Below are 21274 nucleotides of genomic sequence, written 5' to 3' on the forward strand. Positions count from 1 at the left end.
TGAATCGGCTATGTGAGTACAACAATACACACATTAAACATTATCAAGGATTTAAAAACATGTTCAGATTACTTATGTCCATTGCGGTCCTCTTATGAATATATTTCATCTTCAGTTCGCTCCATTGTTCACGCATCTGCAAGCATAGCGGCTTCAGCACTGATAAACCATCATATCAGGTATAAACACGTTTAAAGAGAAAAGGAATTGCAACTTCTCAATCTGCTTTTAATCGAATTTATATTTTTACTTCATTTTTAGATAATTAATTAGTATACATCCTTTCAAAGACTACAACAAATTCAGTCTTCACCTTTTTTTTGCGTTGGGCGTTGATTTATTAATATGTCCATTGTGTTTTGAAGCATTGGGCTACTTACCTTTAGTACAGTTGTTATAACTCAGAACCTTGTTTTTTGCGCTAGTAAAGACATCGTGGATCATATATAGCCTACTAAAGCCAGCAGAACAAATCATAATGCCAAGGAAACTCAACGCAGGCTAAGACATGAACATTTTCCAGAAATGTATTCAACAAATCAAAATCAATCGATCAAATCAGTCAAATTAGAAAACAGGATTCAATTAAAACATCTAGAGTAAGACTACAGCTAATGTTAAATAGATATATTATTATAGCTTAAATAGATTATTTTGTCGTTAACATTTTAATACTTCAGTCATATGCATAACCCACTGTAGGCTAATCCAAAAATGCAGTCTAATGAAAAAACGAATGAACGATGTCCAGATGACTATTTAGACTGGTGCCAATAACCTAGGATGGGATATCTCTTCAATTCAGTTTATGATGTCTCTATCCAACTAGACTCCGAGATATCTTGTGGTTTTGCGTCTTCACCGACACCCGTTGGCAAACTCTCCTTTGAAATTGAGAGGACCTCGTCAAAGTCCACAGTACCAATAGCGTGTCCATTAGTCCAGCAGGACAGAGCCGGGCTAGACGCACCGCAATACTGGGGTGAGGTACGCGCAAAATCCGTTGGTCCTGCGTAATAAGTAAGGGCTCTACCCGAACTGTCCGTTGCGGACAGCTGTAGTGCCTTTCCAGCTGTTGCATATGACAGCAAAGTTGCCGTGTTTCCAGTCGCGTCATTTGTGCGGGAGGCATAGTCCAGTCTGTTGTTGGTCGGTGTCACAAACCATCTCGGGGATGCCGCCATCGTGTCCTCCTCGCTGGTTTGCGGTGACAGCATGCTGTTAGTTAAGGGGACGTTATAGTCTAGCCCAGACGTAGCTCCTGCGCTAGGGCGGAAACAGGACTTGGCATAAGTGCTGACGAATTGGTGCTGAAGGAAAGAATTAGCAAGTGCATATCTGGCACCGGGCACAAACTGGGCGTAGGTCGAGTCACTCGGTGATGGCGTCAACCGGTCACTATCGTAGCCTGTGTAGATTCTAGAGACATCCAAAACGATCAATTAGGAAATTGGAAAATAATACAAATGAGAAAGACCTAAAATAAAACTCTTCCACAAGGGTGAAGTAACAATGGCATGCAATTATTGAAAAAAAATTAACGGACGTCTTACACCATTAAGCCTAATTCATCTCCAATTGTTTCTTGCATTAGATTTAAAACACTAAATATTTGAAGAGAATATTGGCCAAAAAATTGAACTTGTCTGTCCACAGGAATTCTGACACAAACGCATACATTTCCAATGGAACAAAAATATGCGCGTATTCAAATCCGTAATGCATTTCAAGCTTGTTTACATCATAATGTCGTCCTTACCTTTAAAGCTGGTATTGAAGAAATAATTTAAAAAAACATATGGTTGTTTTAGGAGTGACAGCAACGTCACCAATAAATGGGGAAAAGTCGTGCGTAAAGTCTAATTAGTCTAATTTCGGAACAAACCACATTAAATGTGTTCATATTTTAGTCACAATTTTTGATTCGAATAATTTCAATAGAATAATATTTAAATATGTAAGGATATTAAAAAACAAAACAATGGCTAGGCTAATATATTTTTACTTACTTGTCATAATTGTCCCGAAAACCTTTTGCGAAAGGATTGTGGTCTATTTTCAGCTGTGTTATCTGAAAGAAGAAAATAAAAACGTTAAAAAGGCCTAGCCTAGTCTACTGTATATTTGTGAACCACTTTTACCCCAACAGGAAAATGTTTGTCTACCCCCCAATTTAAAAAAGTAATCAGTATTTGAAAGAACGAATTTCCTTACGTCTGTGTTCTGGTATGCTGTGACTGCAACGAATTGCGTCTCGGGGAACGTAAATGATTGTCTGGGTTGACTGGCGTTCTCGGCCCCATCCTCGTGCACCTCGACCACATTAAGACGGGGTTGGTACCTATGGAGGGACTGAACGACAACCATCTGAACAGAGGACATGAAAAACAGGTGTTAATTGGGGCATCTGTGATCATCTCTAGAGACAAAGCACAATTTGAAGATTTTTTTTTTTTACACTAAAGACAAATAAATTCGGATTTATTTCATACAATATGGTTGATAAATGCATAAAAACTCATTTTGTATAGAAAATCTCTCAATGAAACGTCTCTAGACTTGAATATAGCATATTTTCAAGACCTCTTTTACCGTATATATATTTGAGACTGTACGAAATTAGTACCATATTAAACGTACCTGGCCTGCAGTTTCCAATGCCCCTTTATTATTTGCCAACTTCAGTTTTCCAAAAGAAATTTCTTGACGCATCCAGTGCGCGCCGGTGTTGGGAGAGTCTGGATGCATGTAGGCCTTGTTCCCTATAAATTAATTATTGAAGACATTACTCACTTTTTTTGTCAGAAAACCTCACTTGGAGAGAATAGAAGGGGGACAAGAAAAGTCAAATCACTTGCCTGTCCCATTTGACTCAGCTTTGCCGCAGGGTACCCACTGTCCTCCTTGGAACCGCCAGTGATTAGGGTCCGCGAGACTGACGTCCACAAAAATATTGTAATTTGCCGTCGGATCAAGTCCAGATATATTAAAGCTCAGGAATGGAAACATTCGTCTGGAAGAATAAAAAAAATATAGTTTTATTTCCTTTACAAATTCCTAAAGCCCGCTAAAACTTTACTTAAGACAACGAAATTGATCCTAATTTGGACTATTGCTGTGGCCATATTTTGTTAATAAACCCCACGCGTTTTCAATAAACACGTCAATCTTACTTCGTCCAAATAAGTACGGCAGTTTGCCCACTATGTTGACATTAGCTAACATTATGCAAGGCAAGCGAGAAAGTGAACGGGTCATTACTCACCGCCCCTGTTTAGTGATGATCATCTCTGTTTGGTGCCTGTGAAACGTGAGCCACAAAGCCCTATTGCAGAGATAAACTTGCGCTTTACCAAAAACCATCCCGGTTTGCATTGCTGAGGTCTTGTGGAAAGCACCTCCTTGGTGGCCATGCCCGTATGGCTGGGCGTAAAAATATCCGGGCGCTTGGAAGCCTTGAGGTGACGTAGTGGTCAAGAGGCTATTATATGAGCCTTGCGTGACCACAGGATGGTGTGCCATGTAGTGACCCGAACTGGTGATGGCGAGGGCCGGGTAGGTGGCTCCGTGCAGTGTCCGGTGTGGGAACATGGTACCAGGCGAGGTAGCAGACGCGGACTGAGGTTGGCTGGGGCTGGGCTGAGACGAGGGATACGGTCCCTCTGTAGATCCATGGAAGTTATGACGATTGTCACAGACGGTCTCTTGAACAGAATGCCTACTGCTTCCCTTGTCGCCGTCACCAAATGAGTCCTCCGAGTCGATAAAGTCGTCTGCGTCTGATGGATTTGTCATCCCTGTGGTTTCTTTATTAGAACGTGTTAGGTTCCTCTTTTCAGTTCAGCCCTTCACTTGAGAGCATAGGGTGGCACTGGGTAGCGAGTTCAGACCTGTGGTAGTCGCTATCCATATTATTGGGCGTTGGATGTTGAGATGCGAAGATATTGGAGCTGCGCAAGTAGAATTACGCGCAACACAAAAACCAATTTGGTTAAGGTTACGCGTATCACATGTAGGGAATATGAACTCAAACTATTCTTGGAACGAAACTAATGAAACGTCTACAATTGTTACTCTTTACATTACAGTATAGGGATACGGTTTATAAGTATATCCTATATAAACAGTTATACTTCTAACGCTTATAGAAATGTCTCTGATCATGTTCGTTTTGCTGGACTGGAACAAAATACTGCTGATTTTATACCTCTAGTACCATGTGGCAGGTAGATTATATACTTAAACATGTTTATAGTTAATGACAACATTCATATTTCATTATTATTCTTTTAAAATCAGGAAATATGACTAAATCTTGAAAGTGGGCATCACCTCGCATCAAACGGGGAGGGCCATTTTAATGTTATTGGAAAACAAGGCTTCAAGGAGTGTCAGAAGTGCCATCAACTATGGCATAACTAATTGAAAAATGACAGCTAGTGACAGCTGGCAGCTAGGCAAGATTCATAGTGTGTCGGAAATGGCACCCTATTAACTATATACAGTTGAAGTCGGAAGTTTACATACACCTTAGCCAAATACATTTAAACTCCGTTTTTCACAATTCCTGACATTTAATCCTAGTAAAAATTCCATGACTTAGGTCAGTTAGGATCACCACTTTATTTTAATGTGAAATGTCAGAATAATAGCAGAGAGAATGATTTATTTAATCTTTTATTTCTTTCATCACATTCCCAGTGGGTCAGAAGTTTACATACACTCAATTAGTATTTGGTAGTATTGCCTTTAAATTGTTTAACTTGGGTCAAACTTTTCAGGTAGCCTTCCACAAGCTTGCCACAATAAGTTGGGTGAATTGTGCCCCATTCCCCCTGACAGAGCTGGTGTAACTGAGTCAGGTTTCTAGGCCTCCTTGCTCGCACACGCTTTTTCAGTTCTGCCCAAAAATGTTCTATGGGATTGAGGTCAGGGCTTTGTGATGGCCACTTCAATACCTTGACTTTGTTGTCCTTAAGCCATTTTGCCACAACTTTGGAAGTATGCTTGGGGTCATTGTCCATTTGGAAGACCCATTTGCGACCAAGCTTTAACTTCCTGAAGGATGTCTTGAGATGTTGCTTCAATATATCCACATCATTTTCCTGCCTCATGATGCCATCTATTTTGTGAAGTGCACCAGTCCCTCCTGCAGCAAAGCACCCACACTCTTCACGGTTGGGATGGTGTTCTTCGGCTTGCAAGCCTCCCCCTTTTTCCTCCAAACATAACGAGGGTCATTATGGCCAAACAGTTCTATTTTTGTTTCATCAGACCAGAGGACATTTCTCCAAAAAGTACAATCTTTGTCCCCATGTGCAGTTGCAAACAGTAAGTCTGGCTTTTTTATGGTGGTTTTGGAGAAGTGGCTTCTTCCTTGCTGAGCGGCCTTTCAGGTTATGTCGATATAGGACTCGTTTTATTGTGGATATAGATACTTTTGTACCCGTTTCCTCCAGCATCTTCACAAGGTCCTTTCCTGTTGTTCTGGGATTGATTTGCACTTTTCGCACCAAAGTACGTTCATCTCTCGGAGACAGAACGCGTCTCCTTCCTGAGCGGTATGACGGCTGCGTGGTCCCATGGTGTTTATACTCGCATACTATTGTTTGTACAGATGAACGTGGTACCTTCAGGCTTTTGGAAATTGCTCCCAAGGATGAACCAGACTTGTGGAGGTCTACAATCTTTTTTTGAGGTCTTGGCTGATTTCTTTGATTTTCCCATGATGTCAAGCAAAGAGGCACTGAGTTTGAAGGTACGCCTTGAAATTCATCCACAGGTACACCTCCAATTGACTCAAATGTCAATTAGCCTATCAGAAGCTTCTAAAGCCATAACATAATTTTCTGGAATTTTCCAAGCTTTTTAAAGGCACAGTCAATTTAATGTATGTAAACTTCTGACCCACTGGAATTGTGATACAGTGAAATAATCTGTCTGTAAACAATTGTTGGAAAAATTACTTGTGTCATGCACAAAGTAGATGTCCTAACCGACTTGCCTAAACTATAGTTTGTTTACAAGAAATTTGTGGAGTGGTTGAAAAACGAGTTTTGACTCCAACCTAAGTGTATGTAAACTTCCGACTTCAACTGCACTCCATTTGACCAGGACCCAGGGAACTACATAAGGATTAGTGTGCCATTTCAGATGCAGCCACTCTGTATATACGGACCAAAACGCTCTCTCAGACCCATCCGAGACCAGCCGAACCTCAACACGTCACCCATGCTGCTGTTCTGTATATTATAGGTAAGTCCACGGTCTACCTTTCATACACATTTATTTTTTATAAAACAAAACAAAGAGTTAGAATATGAACAGTGAAATGCTGGGGAGGGGAGGCTTCACTGAAAAACCACAGTATCCAACATGGCGGCAAGGCACTGAACAATGTTGGACGTCATCAGGACGTCGACGTGCTCCTCCAGGTGCCTCTTGGGATCCTGCGAGAAGAACGCAGTTAACAGGTCAAGGAAGGTCATTGCAAAGATTATACATGGGCATTTATGATGATTGCATAACAGATGTTGTATTCAGGTTACAGCGAGGACGGATACCTGCTTTCCGACGTTCTTGATGGCCAGCTGCTCAGGGGTCATCTTATCCTCTTCTTCGACAGCCTGGGGTAGAACACAGGGACATTGATTCTCACTCAGACATTAATATTTAAAGCTGGGTCTTGTTCATTATGGCATGTAAAGGAAAAAACATTTTGCAACAACACAAAAAGTGTGTTTATTTGATTTGACCTTTTTAGAAACACAAAACATACACACATCCGTTGCATCACACACAGACACATGGCCTGAAACTCAAACATTTTGTTCTTCTCCCTAGCCCGCTCACTTTCAATTTTCCATTGCGTTAATGATGGCGCATTGATTGAGTTCCACGTTTTTAGTTTACGTTTTTTCAAGACGAGAGATGAGAATAGAATCGTCCAACCCATCAGGTATCTCACTACACCCCCATACGCCATGCCTATATCTTGAAAATGAGTGTTTCTGATTGGACAAGTCCAGGTAGTTCCTCCCTGTTTCAGTCCATTGTATTCTATTTGAATACTAATGAACACCACCCGGGATAACTCATGCAGTTTGCCCACGTAGACCCCTGGTCTCAAAATACTTCCAGGCCCTCCCACTTTCCCCTTCTGACCCCTGCTTGCTCACCTTATTGTAGTTCTTGGCCAGCTCCAGCATCTCCTTGACGATGTTCTCGTTGAGCTTGCAGTGCTCGCTGTAGTCCTGCAGGGTCAGGCCTTCCATCCAGCTCTTCTTGTGCAGGTTCAACAGCATCTGGGAGGTCAAGGATCAAAAGTCACTCAAGGATCATATGTTAATGTGGCACATGCAACCAAGAGAGGATAGAGGCACCGTGTACATATGTTTAACGGTCGCACAGAAGATGACATCACCTGTCATTCAGGCAGGAGTACATACGGTAGGCATCTTATGAAATGTCACTCTCAGTGGTGTAATTATAACTAACTCATTCAACTACGACAGTCAACAGTCCTCATCCTTTTCTGATATTCTATACTCCCCTTACAAAAAGATGTCATTTTGACATGTATAGTAGATTTTCAGAAACGTTTCACACCTTTTGCTCGAGTTCATTTTTCCTGTAGTTGATGGTGATGGAGTAGTAATGCCTGTTCAGTCCATGGATCAGAGCCTTGGAGGACAACAGATGATTGAAATAAGAACAGAAACTCTACATTCACTTGCATGTTAAAAAACACAGAGCTGGTCAGAAACGTGCTGTCAGAGGCGTGCTGGTCAGAGGCGTGCTGGTCAACGGCTCCATGGTCTTACCTGGATGGAGGGCTTGTTCAGATGGCCCAGGTTGGAGGTGGTTTGCCTGGGCTCGTGTCCCAGAACCATCATGTTGGCATTGATCAACCGGAACGCATCGATAACAACCTGCCCGAAATAACAAAAAAGGAACCACGTGTTACCTCACAGAGAGCAGAGGAACGGTGTCCGTGTTGATTCCATTTCAATTCCTGAGCAGACAAACAACAAAAAAATAAACAAAAAAATTGAAAGACTGCCAAGTACGTACAACACTGTGCTTTGGATCTAAGCCATGAGGGTAACGTTAGTGTGTGAGAATACTGTGAAAGGGAGAGTAGATGACTGGGGAGGGAGGGAGATGCTACCGTCCCTGATCTGATGTTCACTAACTGCTGTAGCCAGGCTGTCACTACAGATGTGTGTAAACGATACCGAAACCACGGCCCTGCCTGAGTGCAGTACATGTCCCTAGTCACATCCTATTACTAGGCCCTAAGTTGCATCTTTTCAGGTGAGTAGACATTGCATAGTCACAGCAAGGCAAAGATATGCCACCATGCTATGAGGCGCTCTGCCAACTGAGGTTGTGTGTGAAAGCATGACAGATGAGTAGCTTACGGTTACATTCATGTTAAAACATTGATGAGGATGATGGGTTTATGGCGGTCGTGACTTTTTCATGCCTTGTTTACTAGATGTCACCCTGAGACGTGCGTCCATAAATCACGGTGAAATCGTTTTACTACAAAGCATAGGACATTAGTGTATCAAAACACATTTAGCTCTTTTCTTTCACTGGTCTTGGCTGCGTTAGCTAAAGATTAAGTACTCGACGTTTAATACCCGTGTCGCTCCAAATTAACTCTAGGTTATCATGTCTTGAGAGGAAATGGGTCACACGAAGGAAAGGTGCCGAGCACCGTGAAACAACTGGCATTATTGTTAAGTTCCCTCTATGTGGTTATATTGGCTGCTCGTTGAATGGACCGTAATGTATTGTGTACAACGCTATTCCGAGTGGCAGACAGAGTGACGGTGAACATGACAGGGAAGCAGGACACTGCCATGTTCTGAGCACATCAAGAGTAGGCTACATCTTTCACCAGCAAGACTTGGCCGGGAGACACACTTTCCTCTAAGGCAGAGGGGTGAAACCTGTTAAAAACACAAATATTTCTAAATGAGGATTAGCAAAATGTGCCCTGGTATTTGTAGGTTTTGTAAAAATGTAACGTATATATTTTTATATTCTCTCTCTCTCACACTTGGGTGGCAAAATATCACTAAGACTAATAAGGTTTTAAACCATCCCCTCGGTCATCAACACACTACTTTAATAGCAATCAAATGAAATATCTTTATGAGATCGCCTGTGCTTCAGAACCATTTCTAACGTAAAACATTGGAGAGCTAACTTTCATTTCTAGTGGTGCACTCTCCTCCGAGCGGAGATCACACATTGAGATGGAATTGGCTCTCACATTCACAGACAGCTCCGCGGAGGTGATAATAGACAGCTCCCCGCAGCACAGAGGCAGGAGGAGATGGAGGATTGTGCCATATGGGGCCCGCGAGGGTGGAAGAAAGAGAAAGAAACATAACAAGGAGGGTGGTGGGGATGGGGGGTGTATGATCAGTTCTAGATGAAGACATCTCAATCCCAGGAGATGTAAGAGTAAACAACCTTAGATGGCTACACGGGCAGAACGCTGTTAGCTAAAATCTCTAACGATTTGAGTTTCCACCCAATCAATCACTTGATTTTATTATTGGATTGATTGAAGTTTGCAGCCACGAGAAAGTTGACCTGTCACACAATTTGCATACAAATTAAATTAGAACATTGCTGAATAAAAAGATAATCAAATCACCAGTCCATTCACGGCATTGGTATGTACTATCACAATCATGGTGGTTCAGGGATGCAAACTGATGAGGGCCCAAAAAGGTGAGAAATCTTTTTCGCGCAGAAACAATCTGTGTAAACGCCTGTTCCCATTTTATATACGTGTGCTGCAGAAAAATCTGATCGTCACACCTCTACTCAACACAACACATTGAATTTAGCTTCACACTTTTTTACTGTATAATAGAAAAGGCTGCTGCAGAAAATAGCTGATTTGCACATATACAAAGGCCTACCTGTGATCGGGCAGGAGGAATGTAGTAAGGAATACAACTGCATAATGATCTGCATTTTCATTGTGGGAGTAAGGGGAAAACACTCTAGGCCTATATGATCAGATTTTAATAAGACTTCATGTTGCTAAAACGCCGTCAGTTCCAATTTAAGGAACACCAGAAAAAGAGCGATTTTTGATTCAGATTTTAATTACATTGATTAGGCACAGGAATCCTACCGTTGAAGCATCTCTTTGAGTAGGCCATCTATCCCTTTTTCCAGTGCCATCCAAATGTGCATAGCCAAGGTACCATGCTAGCTAGCCAGGTAACATCACTAAACAAGGTTTAGTTTTTGGTTCGTTATCAAACCAAAAACTAGGGCCCGTGAGTAGTTTAAAACCGCCCGCGTCATGGCTAATTAAAGAAATTGTAGGTGGTTGCTAGCCAAGCCGGCTGGCCGTTCATTCCATCAGTTGTTGCAAACCAAATGGTAGAAATAACATCTAGATGCCTTTTACAGTCAAGGTAATGAATTGGCTTATTTAAATGATTTCCCTTTGCTTGTAGCCTAACATTTAGTTTGCAACAACGGGGGTTTGTACAAATGTTGCAGTCTGCCTCTCGATATTTGCAACAGCGTTTTTTGTATGTATTTTTACCCCCTCTTTTCGATCTTGACTCATCGGTGCAACTTCCCAACGGGCTTGGGAGGCGAAAGGTCGAGTCATGCGTCCTCAGAAACATGACCCGCCAAACCGAGCTTCTTATCACCCGCCCGCTCAACCCGGAAGCCAGCCACACCAATGTGTCAGAGGAAACACCGTCCAACTGAGGACAAGGTCACCCTGCAGGCGCCGGCCCGCCTCAAGGTCGCCAAAGTGCGAGGAGCCAAGTAAATCCCCCTGGCCAAAACCCCCCCTAACTATGCTGGGCCAATTGTGCACCACCCTATGGGACTCCCGATCACAGCCGGTTGTGATACACCCCAGGATCGAACCTGGGTCTGTAGTGACGCCTCTAGCACTGCGATGCAGTGCCTTAGACCGCGATGCAGTGCCTTAGACCGCTGCGCCACATTATTTCAATATTGAAATTTGATCTCCACTGTCTTATTGAGAATTTAACTTTTGTCAGACTTTCCCGTGATAAACCGTTTTTTAGTATTGCTTAGAAAGCGGCCCAACCAATCACAATGCTTGTTTTGATCAACCCCTTGTAGACGAAATTATATAAAATATGTGCCAATTCATGGTGGAAAGGGGAGAAAGTAGCTCTGGGCAATATGGGGCATAACTTTCGAGCGGTTTGGCCTAGAATCTCACGGTTTTCAGTGATGTAAAGGCGCAAGTAGGACGGTCACTGTGCTCTTTTTTCCCTCTATGGCAGTGGCACTCAGAGGCTGCGTGACAGCGAAGCCTAGTCAGACTGGCCTGCTTGCTCTTACAGGTGAAATTAAAAGATACTATCCACTTTGTGAGCCACTCCAATAACTAAGCAAATGTAACAGAAACCCCATCACTATCAGCACACACCAGCTCTCCATCTCGTCTAAATTACATTTTAAAACTGATGGAGATGCACAGAGAGAAGCAGCTGAGTAGGCTGGTTAGGAATGCAGCTGGCTGCTCACAACAGTCACAAGTGATACTGGATGAAGCACTCATTCTGATATGACATCTGACATCACGCTCTGAACTCTGATATTCTATTTGTAGCACGCGTAGGGATGTGCTCAGATATTCATTTCGATATGCGAAACATACACCATTATTCACTGTTAAGAGTATTGGGACATCACGCCTCCAATATACACTGTTGTGCAGCTACCTGCCTGTGCTACCATGCTGGGTTTAGTAATAAAGCATCCAAGCTAATCCCTCGCTTCCTCCAACGCTGTGTCTCCAGCCCGCCTAGCTACTCACTGGACCCTATGATCACTCAGCTACACATGCCTCACCCTAATGTTAATATGCATTGTCCATTGCGGTTTTGGTTAGTGATTATTGTCTTATTTCACTGTAGAGCCTCCAGCCCTGCTAAATATTCCTTAGCTAGCCCTCTTGTTCCACCTCCCACACATGCAGTGAGCTCACCTGGTTTAAATGGTGTCTCCAGAGACAAAACCTCTCTCATTGTCACTCAATGCCTAGGTTTACATCCACATCTTACCATACCCTTGCCTGTACATTATGCCTTGAATCTATTCTTCCGTGCCCAGAAATCTGCTCCTTTTACTCTCTGTTCTGAACGTACTAGACAACCAGTTCTTATAGCCTTTAGCCGTACCCTTATCCTACTCTGGTGATGTAGAGGTTAACCCAGGCCCTGCAGCACTAGGTCCATTCCCATTCCCCAGGCGCTTTCATTTGTTTACTTTTGTAACCATAAAAGCCTTGGTTTCATGCATGTTAACATTAGAAGCCTCCTCCCTACGTTTGTTTTATTCACTGCTTTAGCACACTGCCAACCCGGATGTCCTAGCCGTGTCTGAATCCTGGCTTAGGAAGGCCACCAAAAATCCTGAAATCTCCATACCTAACTATAACATTTTCTGACAAGATAGAACTGCCAAAGGGGGCAGAGTTGCAATCTACCGCAGAGATAGCCTGCAGAGTTGTCATACTATCCAAGTTTGTGCCCAAACAATTCGAGCTTCTACTTTTAAAAATCCACCTTTCCTGAAACAAGTATCTCACCGTTGCCACTTGTTATAGACCACCTTCAGCCCCCAACTGTGCCCTGGACACCCCCCCATTTATCTTCAGAGCTCGTACGGTTAGGTGACCTAAACTGGGATATGCTTAACACCCCGGCCATCCTACAATCTTAGCTAGATGCCCTCAATCCTCACACAAATTATCAAGGTACAGGTACAACCCCAAATCCGTAAACATGGGCACCCTCATAGATATCATCCTGACCAACCTGCCCTCTAAATACACCTCTGCTGTCTTCAACCAGGATCTCAGCGATCACTGCCGGCGTCCGTAATGGGTCTGCGGTCAAACGACCACCCCTCATCACTGTCAAACGCTCCTTAAAACACTTCAGCGAGCAGACCTTTCTAATCGACCTGGCCCGGGTATCCTGGAAGGAAATTGACCTAATTTTGTCAGTAGAAGATGCCTGGTTATTCTTTAAAAAAGTGCTTTCCTCACCATCGTAAATGAGCATGCCCCATTCAATTTTTTTTTTAACCAGGAACAGATATAGCCCTTGGTTCACTCCAGACCTGACTGCCCTTGACCAGCACAAAAACATCCTGTGGCGGACTGCATTAGCATCGAATAGCCCCCGCGATATGCAACTTTTCAGGAAGTTAGGAACCAATAAACACAGGCAGTTTGAAAAAGCTAACCTTCGCTTTCCTAACAGAAATGTACATCCTGTAGCACAAACTCAAAAAAGTTCTGCCACATTGTAAAGTCCATGCAGAATAAGAGCACCTCTTCCCAGCTGCCCACTGCACTGAGACTAGGAAACACTGTCACCACTGATAAATCCACAATAATTGAGAATTTCAATTAGCATTTTTCTACAGCTGGCCATGCTTTCCACCTGGCTACCCCTACCCCGGTGAACAGCTCTGCACCCCCCACAGCAACTTGCCCAAGCCTCCCCCATTTCTCCTTCACCCAAATCCAGATAGCTGATGTTCTGTGAGAGCTGCAAAATCTGGACCCCTACAAATCAGCTGGGCTAAACAATCTGGACCCTCTCTAAAATTATCCGCCGCAATTGTTGCAACCCCTATTACTAACCTGTTCAACCTCTCGAGTCGTCTGAGATCCCCAAAGATTGGAAAGCTGCTGCGGTCATCTCCCTCTTCAAAGGGGGAGACACTCTAGACCCAAACTGTTACAGACCTATATCTATCCTACCCTGCCTTTCTAAGGTCTTCGAAAGCCAAGTAAACAAACAGATCACTGACCATTTCGAATGCCACCATACCTTTGCCGCTATGCAATCCGGTTTTCGAGCTGGCCATGGGTGCACCTCAGCCACGCTCAAGGTCCTAAACGATAAGAGACATTACTGTGCAGCTGTATTCATCGACCTGGCCAAGGCTTTCGACTCTGTCAATCACCACATTCTTATCGGCAGACTCAATAGCCTTGGTTTCTCAAATGACTGCCTCGCCTGGTTCACCAACTACTTCTCAGACAGAGTTCAGTGTGTCAAATCGGAGGGCCTTTTGTCCGGACCTCTGGCAGTCTCTGGGGGTGCCACAGGGTTCAATTCTCAGGCCGACTCTTTTCTCTGTATACGTCAATGATGTCGCTCTTCCCACTGGTGATTCTCTGATCCACCTCTACGCAGACAACACCATTCTGTATACTTCTGGCCCCTCTTTGGACACTGTGTTAACTAACCTCCAGACGAGCTTCAATGCCATACAACTCTCCTTCCGTGGCCTCCAACTGCTCTTAAATGCAAGTAAAACTAAATGCATGCTCTTCAACCGATCACTGCCCACACCTGCCTGCTCACCCACCCAGCATCACTACTCTGGACGGTTCTGACTTAGAGTATGTGGACAACTACAAATACCTAGGGGTCTGGTTAGACTGGGGGAAAAAAACTCTCCTTCCAGACTCACATTAAGCATCTCTAATCCAAAATTAAATAGAGAATCGGCTTCCTATTTCGCAACAAAGCATCCTTCACTCATGCTTCCAAACATACCCTAGTAAAACTGACTATCCCACTGATCCTTGACTTCAGCTATGTCATTTACAAAATAGCCTCCAACACTCTACTCAGCAAATTGGATGCAGTCCATCACAGTGCCATCCGTTTTGTCACCAAAGCCCCATATACAACCCACCACTGCGACCTGTACATACTACCCACCACCAAAGCCCTATATACTACCCACAACTGCGACCTGGCCCTCGCTTCATATTCGTCACCAAACCCACTGGCTCCAGGTTATCTACAAGTCTCTGCTAGGTAAAGCCCCGCCTTATCGCAGCTCACTGGTCACCAAAGCAGCACCCACCCGTAGCACTTGCTCCAGCAGGTATATTTCACTGGTTACCCCCGAAGCCAATTTCTCTTTTGGCTGCCTTTCCTTCCAGTTCTCTGCTGCCAATGACTGGAACGAATTGCAAAAAAAAATAATAATAAAATCACCGAAGCTGGAGACTCATATGTGCCTCACTAACTTCAAGCATCAGCTGTCAGAGCAGCTCACAGATCATTGGACCTGTACATAGCCCATCTGTAAATAGCCCATCTGTAAATAGCCCATCCAACTGCCTCATCCCCATATTGTTATTTTTTTTGCACCCCAGTATCTCTACTTGCACATTCATCACTCCAGTGTTTAATTGCTAAATTGTAATTATTTCGCCACTACGGCCTATTTATTGCCTTACCTCCCTAATCTTACCTCATTTGCCCACACTGCATATAGACTTTTCTATTGTATTATTGACTGTATGTTTGTTATTCCATATGTAACTCTGTTGTTGTTTGTGTCGCACTGCTTTGCTTTATCTTGGCCAGGTCGCAGTTGTAAATGAGAACTTGTTCTCAACTGGCCGACCTGGTTAAATAAAAAAATATACGTGTTCCAGTAGGTTGTTTCACAGACAGTAAAGTAAGCCGAGCAACACGAAGTTAGCCGAAGCAAGCGGGTGGTAATGTTAGCTTGCCAACTTAGATGCTAATGTAGCTAGCTAACATTAACAACTGTGTGTAATAATTTGCACTATTGAAACATACATGCTTCTTATCAACTATAATCACAGCATTATTTTGCAGCCAGGTTGCATCCCAAATTTCCCAGTCCGCGGCCCCCCCCCTCACCCCAAAACGTAGAATATCATTGAAATGTAACGAGTTTGCATGCCTGTGGTTGTTGGACGTACCTTTCCTTTGACGCTCTGGATGGGGTCCACCACCACGGCCACGGCTCTCTCCGACAGGGCCTCGAAACTCTGCTGGGTGTTGATGTCAACGCCTGACAGCCAGCAGCCAAATCCGGGGTGACTGTGGTACCAGCCCACCACCATCTCTGGTCTAGTTGGAGGAGCCACAGCACAACCACCTCATTTATTTTAGTTCAACACTATTACTGCACAGATGCCTTTCTTTGCGTCTATTTTACACATTTCTTTGTTACAAATGACATTTTTCTGTTTTTAGTGTATCCTGCATGTGTGTGACTTTGTCCGGGAGATGCTATGCCAAATCGATAGAGGCGTACTAACTAATATTTCTTATATTAGTAAGTTGTCCATATGCATTTACCTGCCAGTCTGCTTAAGCATATCCAACATTTTGGCTTGGAAGACGGGGTCCACGGCCTCCACACTGACACCCTGTCGGAGAGAGAAGTGCTATTACGCAAACACCGGTGGAGAAAACGTCACATGCATAACTATAGAGTTACATCAACATTGTCCTGCGAGGTCTGTTAGGGGAAATGGCTGGGAAAACGTACAGTTCCTGACTGCGGCATGGCGAACACGTCTATCACTCGCACAGTGTAGTCGTCCACAAACTCGCCCAGCATCAAACCCATGACCTCCATGGGCACACCGGCACGGCCGTGCTTCAGCATCTGAAAGAGATGGAAATGCATGGTGAGACATAGACGACTGCCATGGACACACATGTAACGAGTTGGTATAAATTATAAATGGCAACTACTGTTTATTTCCTTCTTACCTTGAGCAGTGCCAGTGAGGAGATGTACACCTGCTCTGCAGTGTCTACGGCGGGGGCGTCTGTAGGTGGGCCCTGAGGGGAAAACAACAGCTATTAGGCTCTAGTTTACTATCACACAGAGATGGTTAGGATGACAAAATACAGCTTATAATATATTAGTATTATATTATTGACAAACTGATGATCATTGTTTAACCTCTCTTGGGTAGGGGGCAGTATTTTCACATCCGGATAAAAAACGTACCCGATTTAACCTGGTTATTACTCCTGCCCAGAAACTAGAATATGCATATAATTGTTTGATTTGGATAGAAAACACCCTAAAGTTTCTAAAACTGTTTGAATGGTGTCTGTGAGTATAACAGAACTCATATGGCAGGCCAAAACCTGAGAAGATTCTATACAGGAAGTGCCCTCTCTGACCATTTCTTTGCCTTCTATAGCCTCTTTATCGAAAAGAGGATCTCTGCTGTAACGTGACATTTTCTAAGGCTCCCATAGGCTCTCAGAAGGCGCCAGAACGGGGAATGATGACTCTGCAGTCCCTGGCTGAAAAACAGTAGCGCATTTGGAAAGTGGTCGATCTGAGAACAATGACACGGGCCCGCGCGTGCACGTGAAGACACCATTTTCTTCTTTCAGTCTTTGAACGAAAACAACGTCTCCCGGTCGGAATATTATCGCTATTTTACGAGAAAAATCGCATAAAAATTTATTTTAAACAGCGTTTGACATGCTTCAAAGTACGGTAATGGAATATTTTGAATTTTTTTCACCATTCGGATAGGGACCTGAACGCACGGACAAAACAGAGGATATTTGAACATAACTATGGATTATTTTGAACCAAAACAACATTTGTGGTTGAAGTAGAAGTCCTGGGAGTGCATTCTGACGAAGAACAGCAAAGGTAATCCAATTTTTCTTATAGTAATTCTGAGTTTAGTGAACGCCAAACTTGGTGGGTGTCAAATTAGCTAGCCCGTGATGGCGAGCTATCTACTCAGAATATTGCAAAATGTGCTTTTGCCGAAAAGCTATTTTAAAATCTGACACCGCGATTGCATAAAGGAGGTCTGTATCTATAATTCTTAAAATAATTGTTATGTTTTTTGTGAACGTTTATCGTGAGTAATTTAGTAAATTCACCGGAAGTTTTCGGTATGTTTGCTAGTTCTGAACGTCACATGCTAATGTAAAAAGCTGGTTTTTGATATAAATATTAACTTGATTGAACAAAACATGCATGTATTGTATAACATAATGTCCTAGGAGTGTCATCTGATGAAGATCATCAAAGGTTAGTGCTGCATTTAGCTGTGGTTTTGGTTTTTGTGACATATGCTAGCTTGAAAAATGGGTGTGTGATTATTTCTGGCTGGGTACTCTCCTGACATAATTTAATGTTTTGCTTTCGTTGTAAAGCCTTTTTGAAATCGGACAATGTGGTTAGATTAACGAGAGTCTTGTCTTTAAAATGTTGTAAAATAGTCATATGTTTGAGAAATTGAAGTTATAGCATTTAAGGTTTTGAATATCGCGCCACTCGATTCCACTGGCTGTTGACTAGGTGGGACGATTTCGTCCCACATACCCGAGAGAGGTTAAAGGTAGACTCAGCAAAATGACGTTGCCATGAGCGGCACCGCAGATATTGACGAGCGAGATGCAAGACTTCGCTTTCACAGTGTCTGCACATGTCCATGGGGAAGTTGAGCCTCGTGCTTCAACGCTCTTAGTTATTGCGGAAATTGACCAACTATGCTGTTTACTTCATGCTTCTACGTCATATCGTTGAGTCTACCTTTAACATATTTTGTTGACAATAAACACCACCTTCAATTTGATGTTAGCCTAGCCACTAGCCAGTGAAAAACCCAGCAGCATTGCAGATCTTGACACTCAAACCAGTGTATATGGCACCTACTACCATACCCCATTCAAAAGCACTTAAATCTTCTTTGCCCATTCACCCTCAATGGCACACATTCACATTCCATGTCTCAATTATCTCAAGGCTTAAAAATCCGTCTTTAACCTGTCTCATCCCCTTCATCTACACTGATTGAAGTAGATTTAGCAAGTCACATCAATTAGGGATCATAGCTTTCACCCGGAAATGGAAAGAGCAGGTGTTCCTAATGTTTTGCACTCTCAGTGCACGTTCAATATCCTGAAAGTAATATTGTAATTTAAATGTTGATCTGAAACCCTGCATGTCAGAAAGGAAGAGGTTAAAGACACCCCCCTATTTTTAACACCTCTGTAGGGTGCCAAGGCAGCCACTTACTAGAGGTGTTAATTGGCAAATTCAACCCAGTCGGGAGCAAGCTCCTCATTGGCCTCACCTTGCAAGGCTTGGCCGCTATGAACACAACAAAGTGGGCTCTTTTCATTTCTCTCACCAAAGAGCGCCCCGGGCCCTTTTGACTAGACAGGGCTACACTACTTTAAAAACATGTTCCAACAAAGCATGCTCGATAATAGCGCAAGGGAGACACTGCAGTGGTTAGTCAGCCTACACCATAATTCTTTACTTTCGATTAGGCTACTTAGAATTTGTTAATACCTATTGAACAGAATACCTTGACAATATATTCTCACTATCCATTTCACATGAAAAAGAATGTGTAGAGCGAATACGCTATAGCTAGGAAAACTATTCAACTTTGCAGAGGTTATTGAGTGAGGAAATTGGCTTCCGAGTGGCGCAGCGTCCTAAGGCTCTGCATCTCAGTGCAAGAGGCGTCACTACAGCCCCTGGTTCGAATCCAGGCTGTATCACATCCAGTCGTGATTGGGAGTAAAATAGGGCGGCGCACAATTGGCCCAGCGTCACCTGGGTTTGGCCTGGGTAAGCAGTCATTGTAAATAAGAATTTGTTCTCAACTGACTTGCCTAGTTAAATAAAGGTTACATTTTAAAAAATTAAAGTAGGACATTTTTATAACACTAACTCTAAACCTGATTTTGTGGGCTATAGACTACAACACAGACTAATATTTACAATATTTAAGACAGCTGAGCTGTGCCAGGTCCTTTTCGGTCTGTGGATAAGAGCAACAAGGTCTACCCTGGCTACAGCCTCTCACTTTCATTTGTAGTCACTTCTGCCTATTCCACCCATCTCAAGTCAGAATCACTCCCTGTTTGGTGATCAGGAATAAGATCGGTGTTGTAGATATATAGATAGGATAGTTATAGCCCAATATCAGAGCTGATTCATTATTGAATTAATGAGACAAGGTCTAAAAGGCATTCCATAGCGACAGTATGCTAGACAAGTCATGGCTAAAAACCCACCTGACCCAGTCCGGGCATTCCTCCTCCAAGCCTCAGCAGCCTATCCATTTCTGTTGAGGGAAAAAAACAGCAATGAATGTCAACCCTATTTATCATCTTCAATCCTATTACTTTCTAAACAATATGCATTGTTGTTAGATAGTAAACTACAAAACAGTTGCTAATCCATTTAACCAAAAGGCAGTCAAAAGAGCAGGATGGAATGACATGGCATAGTTTGCCAGCTAACGTTAGCTCTTAGACAATATGATTTTGTGACAACCCCATCTGTTTCACAGGTAACTAGCTAGCTGATTTTCCTGATTAATCTGGGACGTCTGTTTTCAGACAGTACCATCTTGCTATAATTCGTGCCTATTATATTACTAGATACATTAAATGGTCTAATCACAAATTATTGATAATGACAGTCAAGTGACTACGCTAACTAACGACGTTGACAGTTAACGTTAGCTACATATTAAAGGTAGTTGGCTAATCATCTAGCTGTCTAAGTTAATGTTATCCACCAGAATAAATAAAATAAAATGTTAAAATGCGGTATAACATCAAATTGTTAATAAAGAGTAGTCCCTGTCAACTAACCAACATGTTTGACTAAGTTTGCTAACGTTAACCAGATAAACTGCCTTAGCTCGCTTGCTAGCGGTAACGTTAGCATAGCGACAGTTAGCTAGCTAACATTAGCTCTTTCATTGCACGAGACAGTCAAAAACCCGAACTAACTAGATAGCAACTTCTTCGGCGTGGATTATTTTATGCTAGGGTAGTGACATAAACATTTGTGGGAGTGCGATCTTACCTGTTCAATCTGTAAAAATGTTGGAAATAATAGTCGCGTGTGATAACTATTGAAGTCTAGCTTGCTACAATGAATCAGCCAGAATTCCTCATTCAAAACAAATTCGCCGGAACATTGGGTACTTCCGGCGCCTTGATGACCACTTCCACTCTCTGCTACGTTCGGCTGTAGGTCGCTTTCTAGAAGCAAGGGGGAGCTGAGTGCAGCTGACTCAGTGTCCCTTAAGCTGCACCAGCTAGTAAAGCAGTTTGTGCATTTAGTACAGAACCAAATTGATGCTCAAAGCACCAAATATTAGTGTGAAACAAACTAGGCTAACAAACCTGTTCCAACCTTTGGGAGAATGTATTATTGCCACTGTCCCTAGCTACCAATGTGGGCATCCTAGTGCAGCCTGCTATAATTGTCACATCATACTATGATATTCCCCTGAGATCTGTAGCTTGTTTGTCGTGCAATGACTAAAAGCTGTTTTTGTTCTGCTTCCGGTCTCACACAATATATAACTGTTGGTCCCCCCATTTCCATCCCTGGGGTTTTGACACATTGTAATTAGCTTCTT

The 21274-nt window shown here is 43.0% G+C and overlaps 2 protein-coding genes across 2 annotated transcripts; both read right to left on the minus strand.

The window, feature by feature from the left end:
• Nucleotides 1–207: 207 nt before the first annotated feature.
• On the minus strand, nt 208–4786 carry LOC115179626 (T-box brain protein 1-like). The gene is made up of 6 exons (XM_029741262.1): nt 3266–4786; nt 2859–3013; nt 2641–2762; nt 2215–2367; nt 2010–2071; nt 208–1419 (listed from the first exon to the last, which is right to left on the minus strand). The coding sequence occupies exons 1-6, from the start codon at nt 3793–3795 to the stop codon at nt 807–809; spliced, it is 1635 nt and encodes a 544-aa protein (XP_029597122.1). The 5' UTR covers nt 3796–4786; the 3' UTR covers nt 208–806.
• Nucleotides 4787–6269: 1483 nt separating this feature from the next.
• LOC115179358 (26S proteasome non-ATPase regulatory subunit 14) lies at nt 6270–20837 on the minus strand. The gene is made up of 11 exons (XM_029740793.1): nt 20713–20837; nt 19911–19960; nt 16608–16679; nt 16381–16500; nt 16188–16258; nt 15806–15956; nt 7824–7931; nt 7609–7683; nt 7179–7304; nt 6564–6626; nt 6270–6449 (listed from the first exon to the last, which is right to left on the minus strand). The coding sequence occupies exons 2-11, from the start codon at nt 19956–19958 to the stop codon at nt 6351–6353; spliced, it is 933 nt and encodes a 310-aa protein (XP_029596653.1). The 5' UTR covers nt 19959–19960; nt 20713–20837; the 3' UTR covers nt 6270–6350.
• Nucleotides 20838–21274: the final 437 nt, after the last annotated feature.

Source organism: Salmo trutta, chromosome 39, assembly GCF_901001165.1.
Source record: "Salmo trutta chromosome 39, fSalTru1.1, whole genome shotgun sequence".
Classification (NCBI taxonomy): domain Eukaryota; kingdom Metazoa; phylum Chordata; class Actinopteri; order Salmoniformes; family Salmonidae; genus Salmo; species Salmo trutta.

What these genes read in the sequence shown, in the direction of transcription:
- LOC115179358 (XM_029740793.1), bottom strand. Translation starts at nt 19,958, where the DNA reads ATGGATAGGCTGCTGAGGCTTGGAGGAGGAATGCCCGGACTGGGTCAG. An exon ending in AAAATGAACTCGAGCAAAAG is followed by an intron (nt 7,305 to 7,608) that starts GTGTGAAACGTT and finishes TTGACCTCCCAG; the next exon opens with ATGCTGTTGAACCTGCACAA. An exon ending in TCAAGAACGTCGGAAAGCAG is followed by an intron (nt 6,450 to 6,563) that starts GTATCCGTCCTC and finishes TTCTTCTCGCAG; the next exon opens with GATCCCAAGAGGCACCTGGA.
- LOC115179626 (XM_029741262.1), bottom strand. Translation starts at nt 3,795, where the DNA reads ATGACAAATCCATCAGACGCAGACGACTTTATCGACTCGGAGGACTCA. An exon ending in ATCATCACTAAACAGGGGCG is followed by an intron (nt 3,014 to 3,265) that starts GTGAGTAATGAC and finishes TTATTCTTCCAG; the next exon opens with ACGAATGTTTCCATTCCTGA. An exon ending in TTTCGGGACAATTATGACAA is followed by an intron (nt 1,420 to 2,009) that starts GTAAGTAAAAAT and finishes GGATGTCTCTAG; the next exon opens with AATCTACACAGGCTACGATA.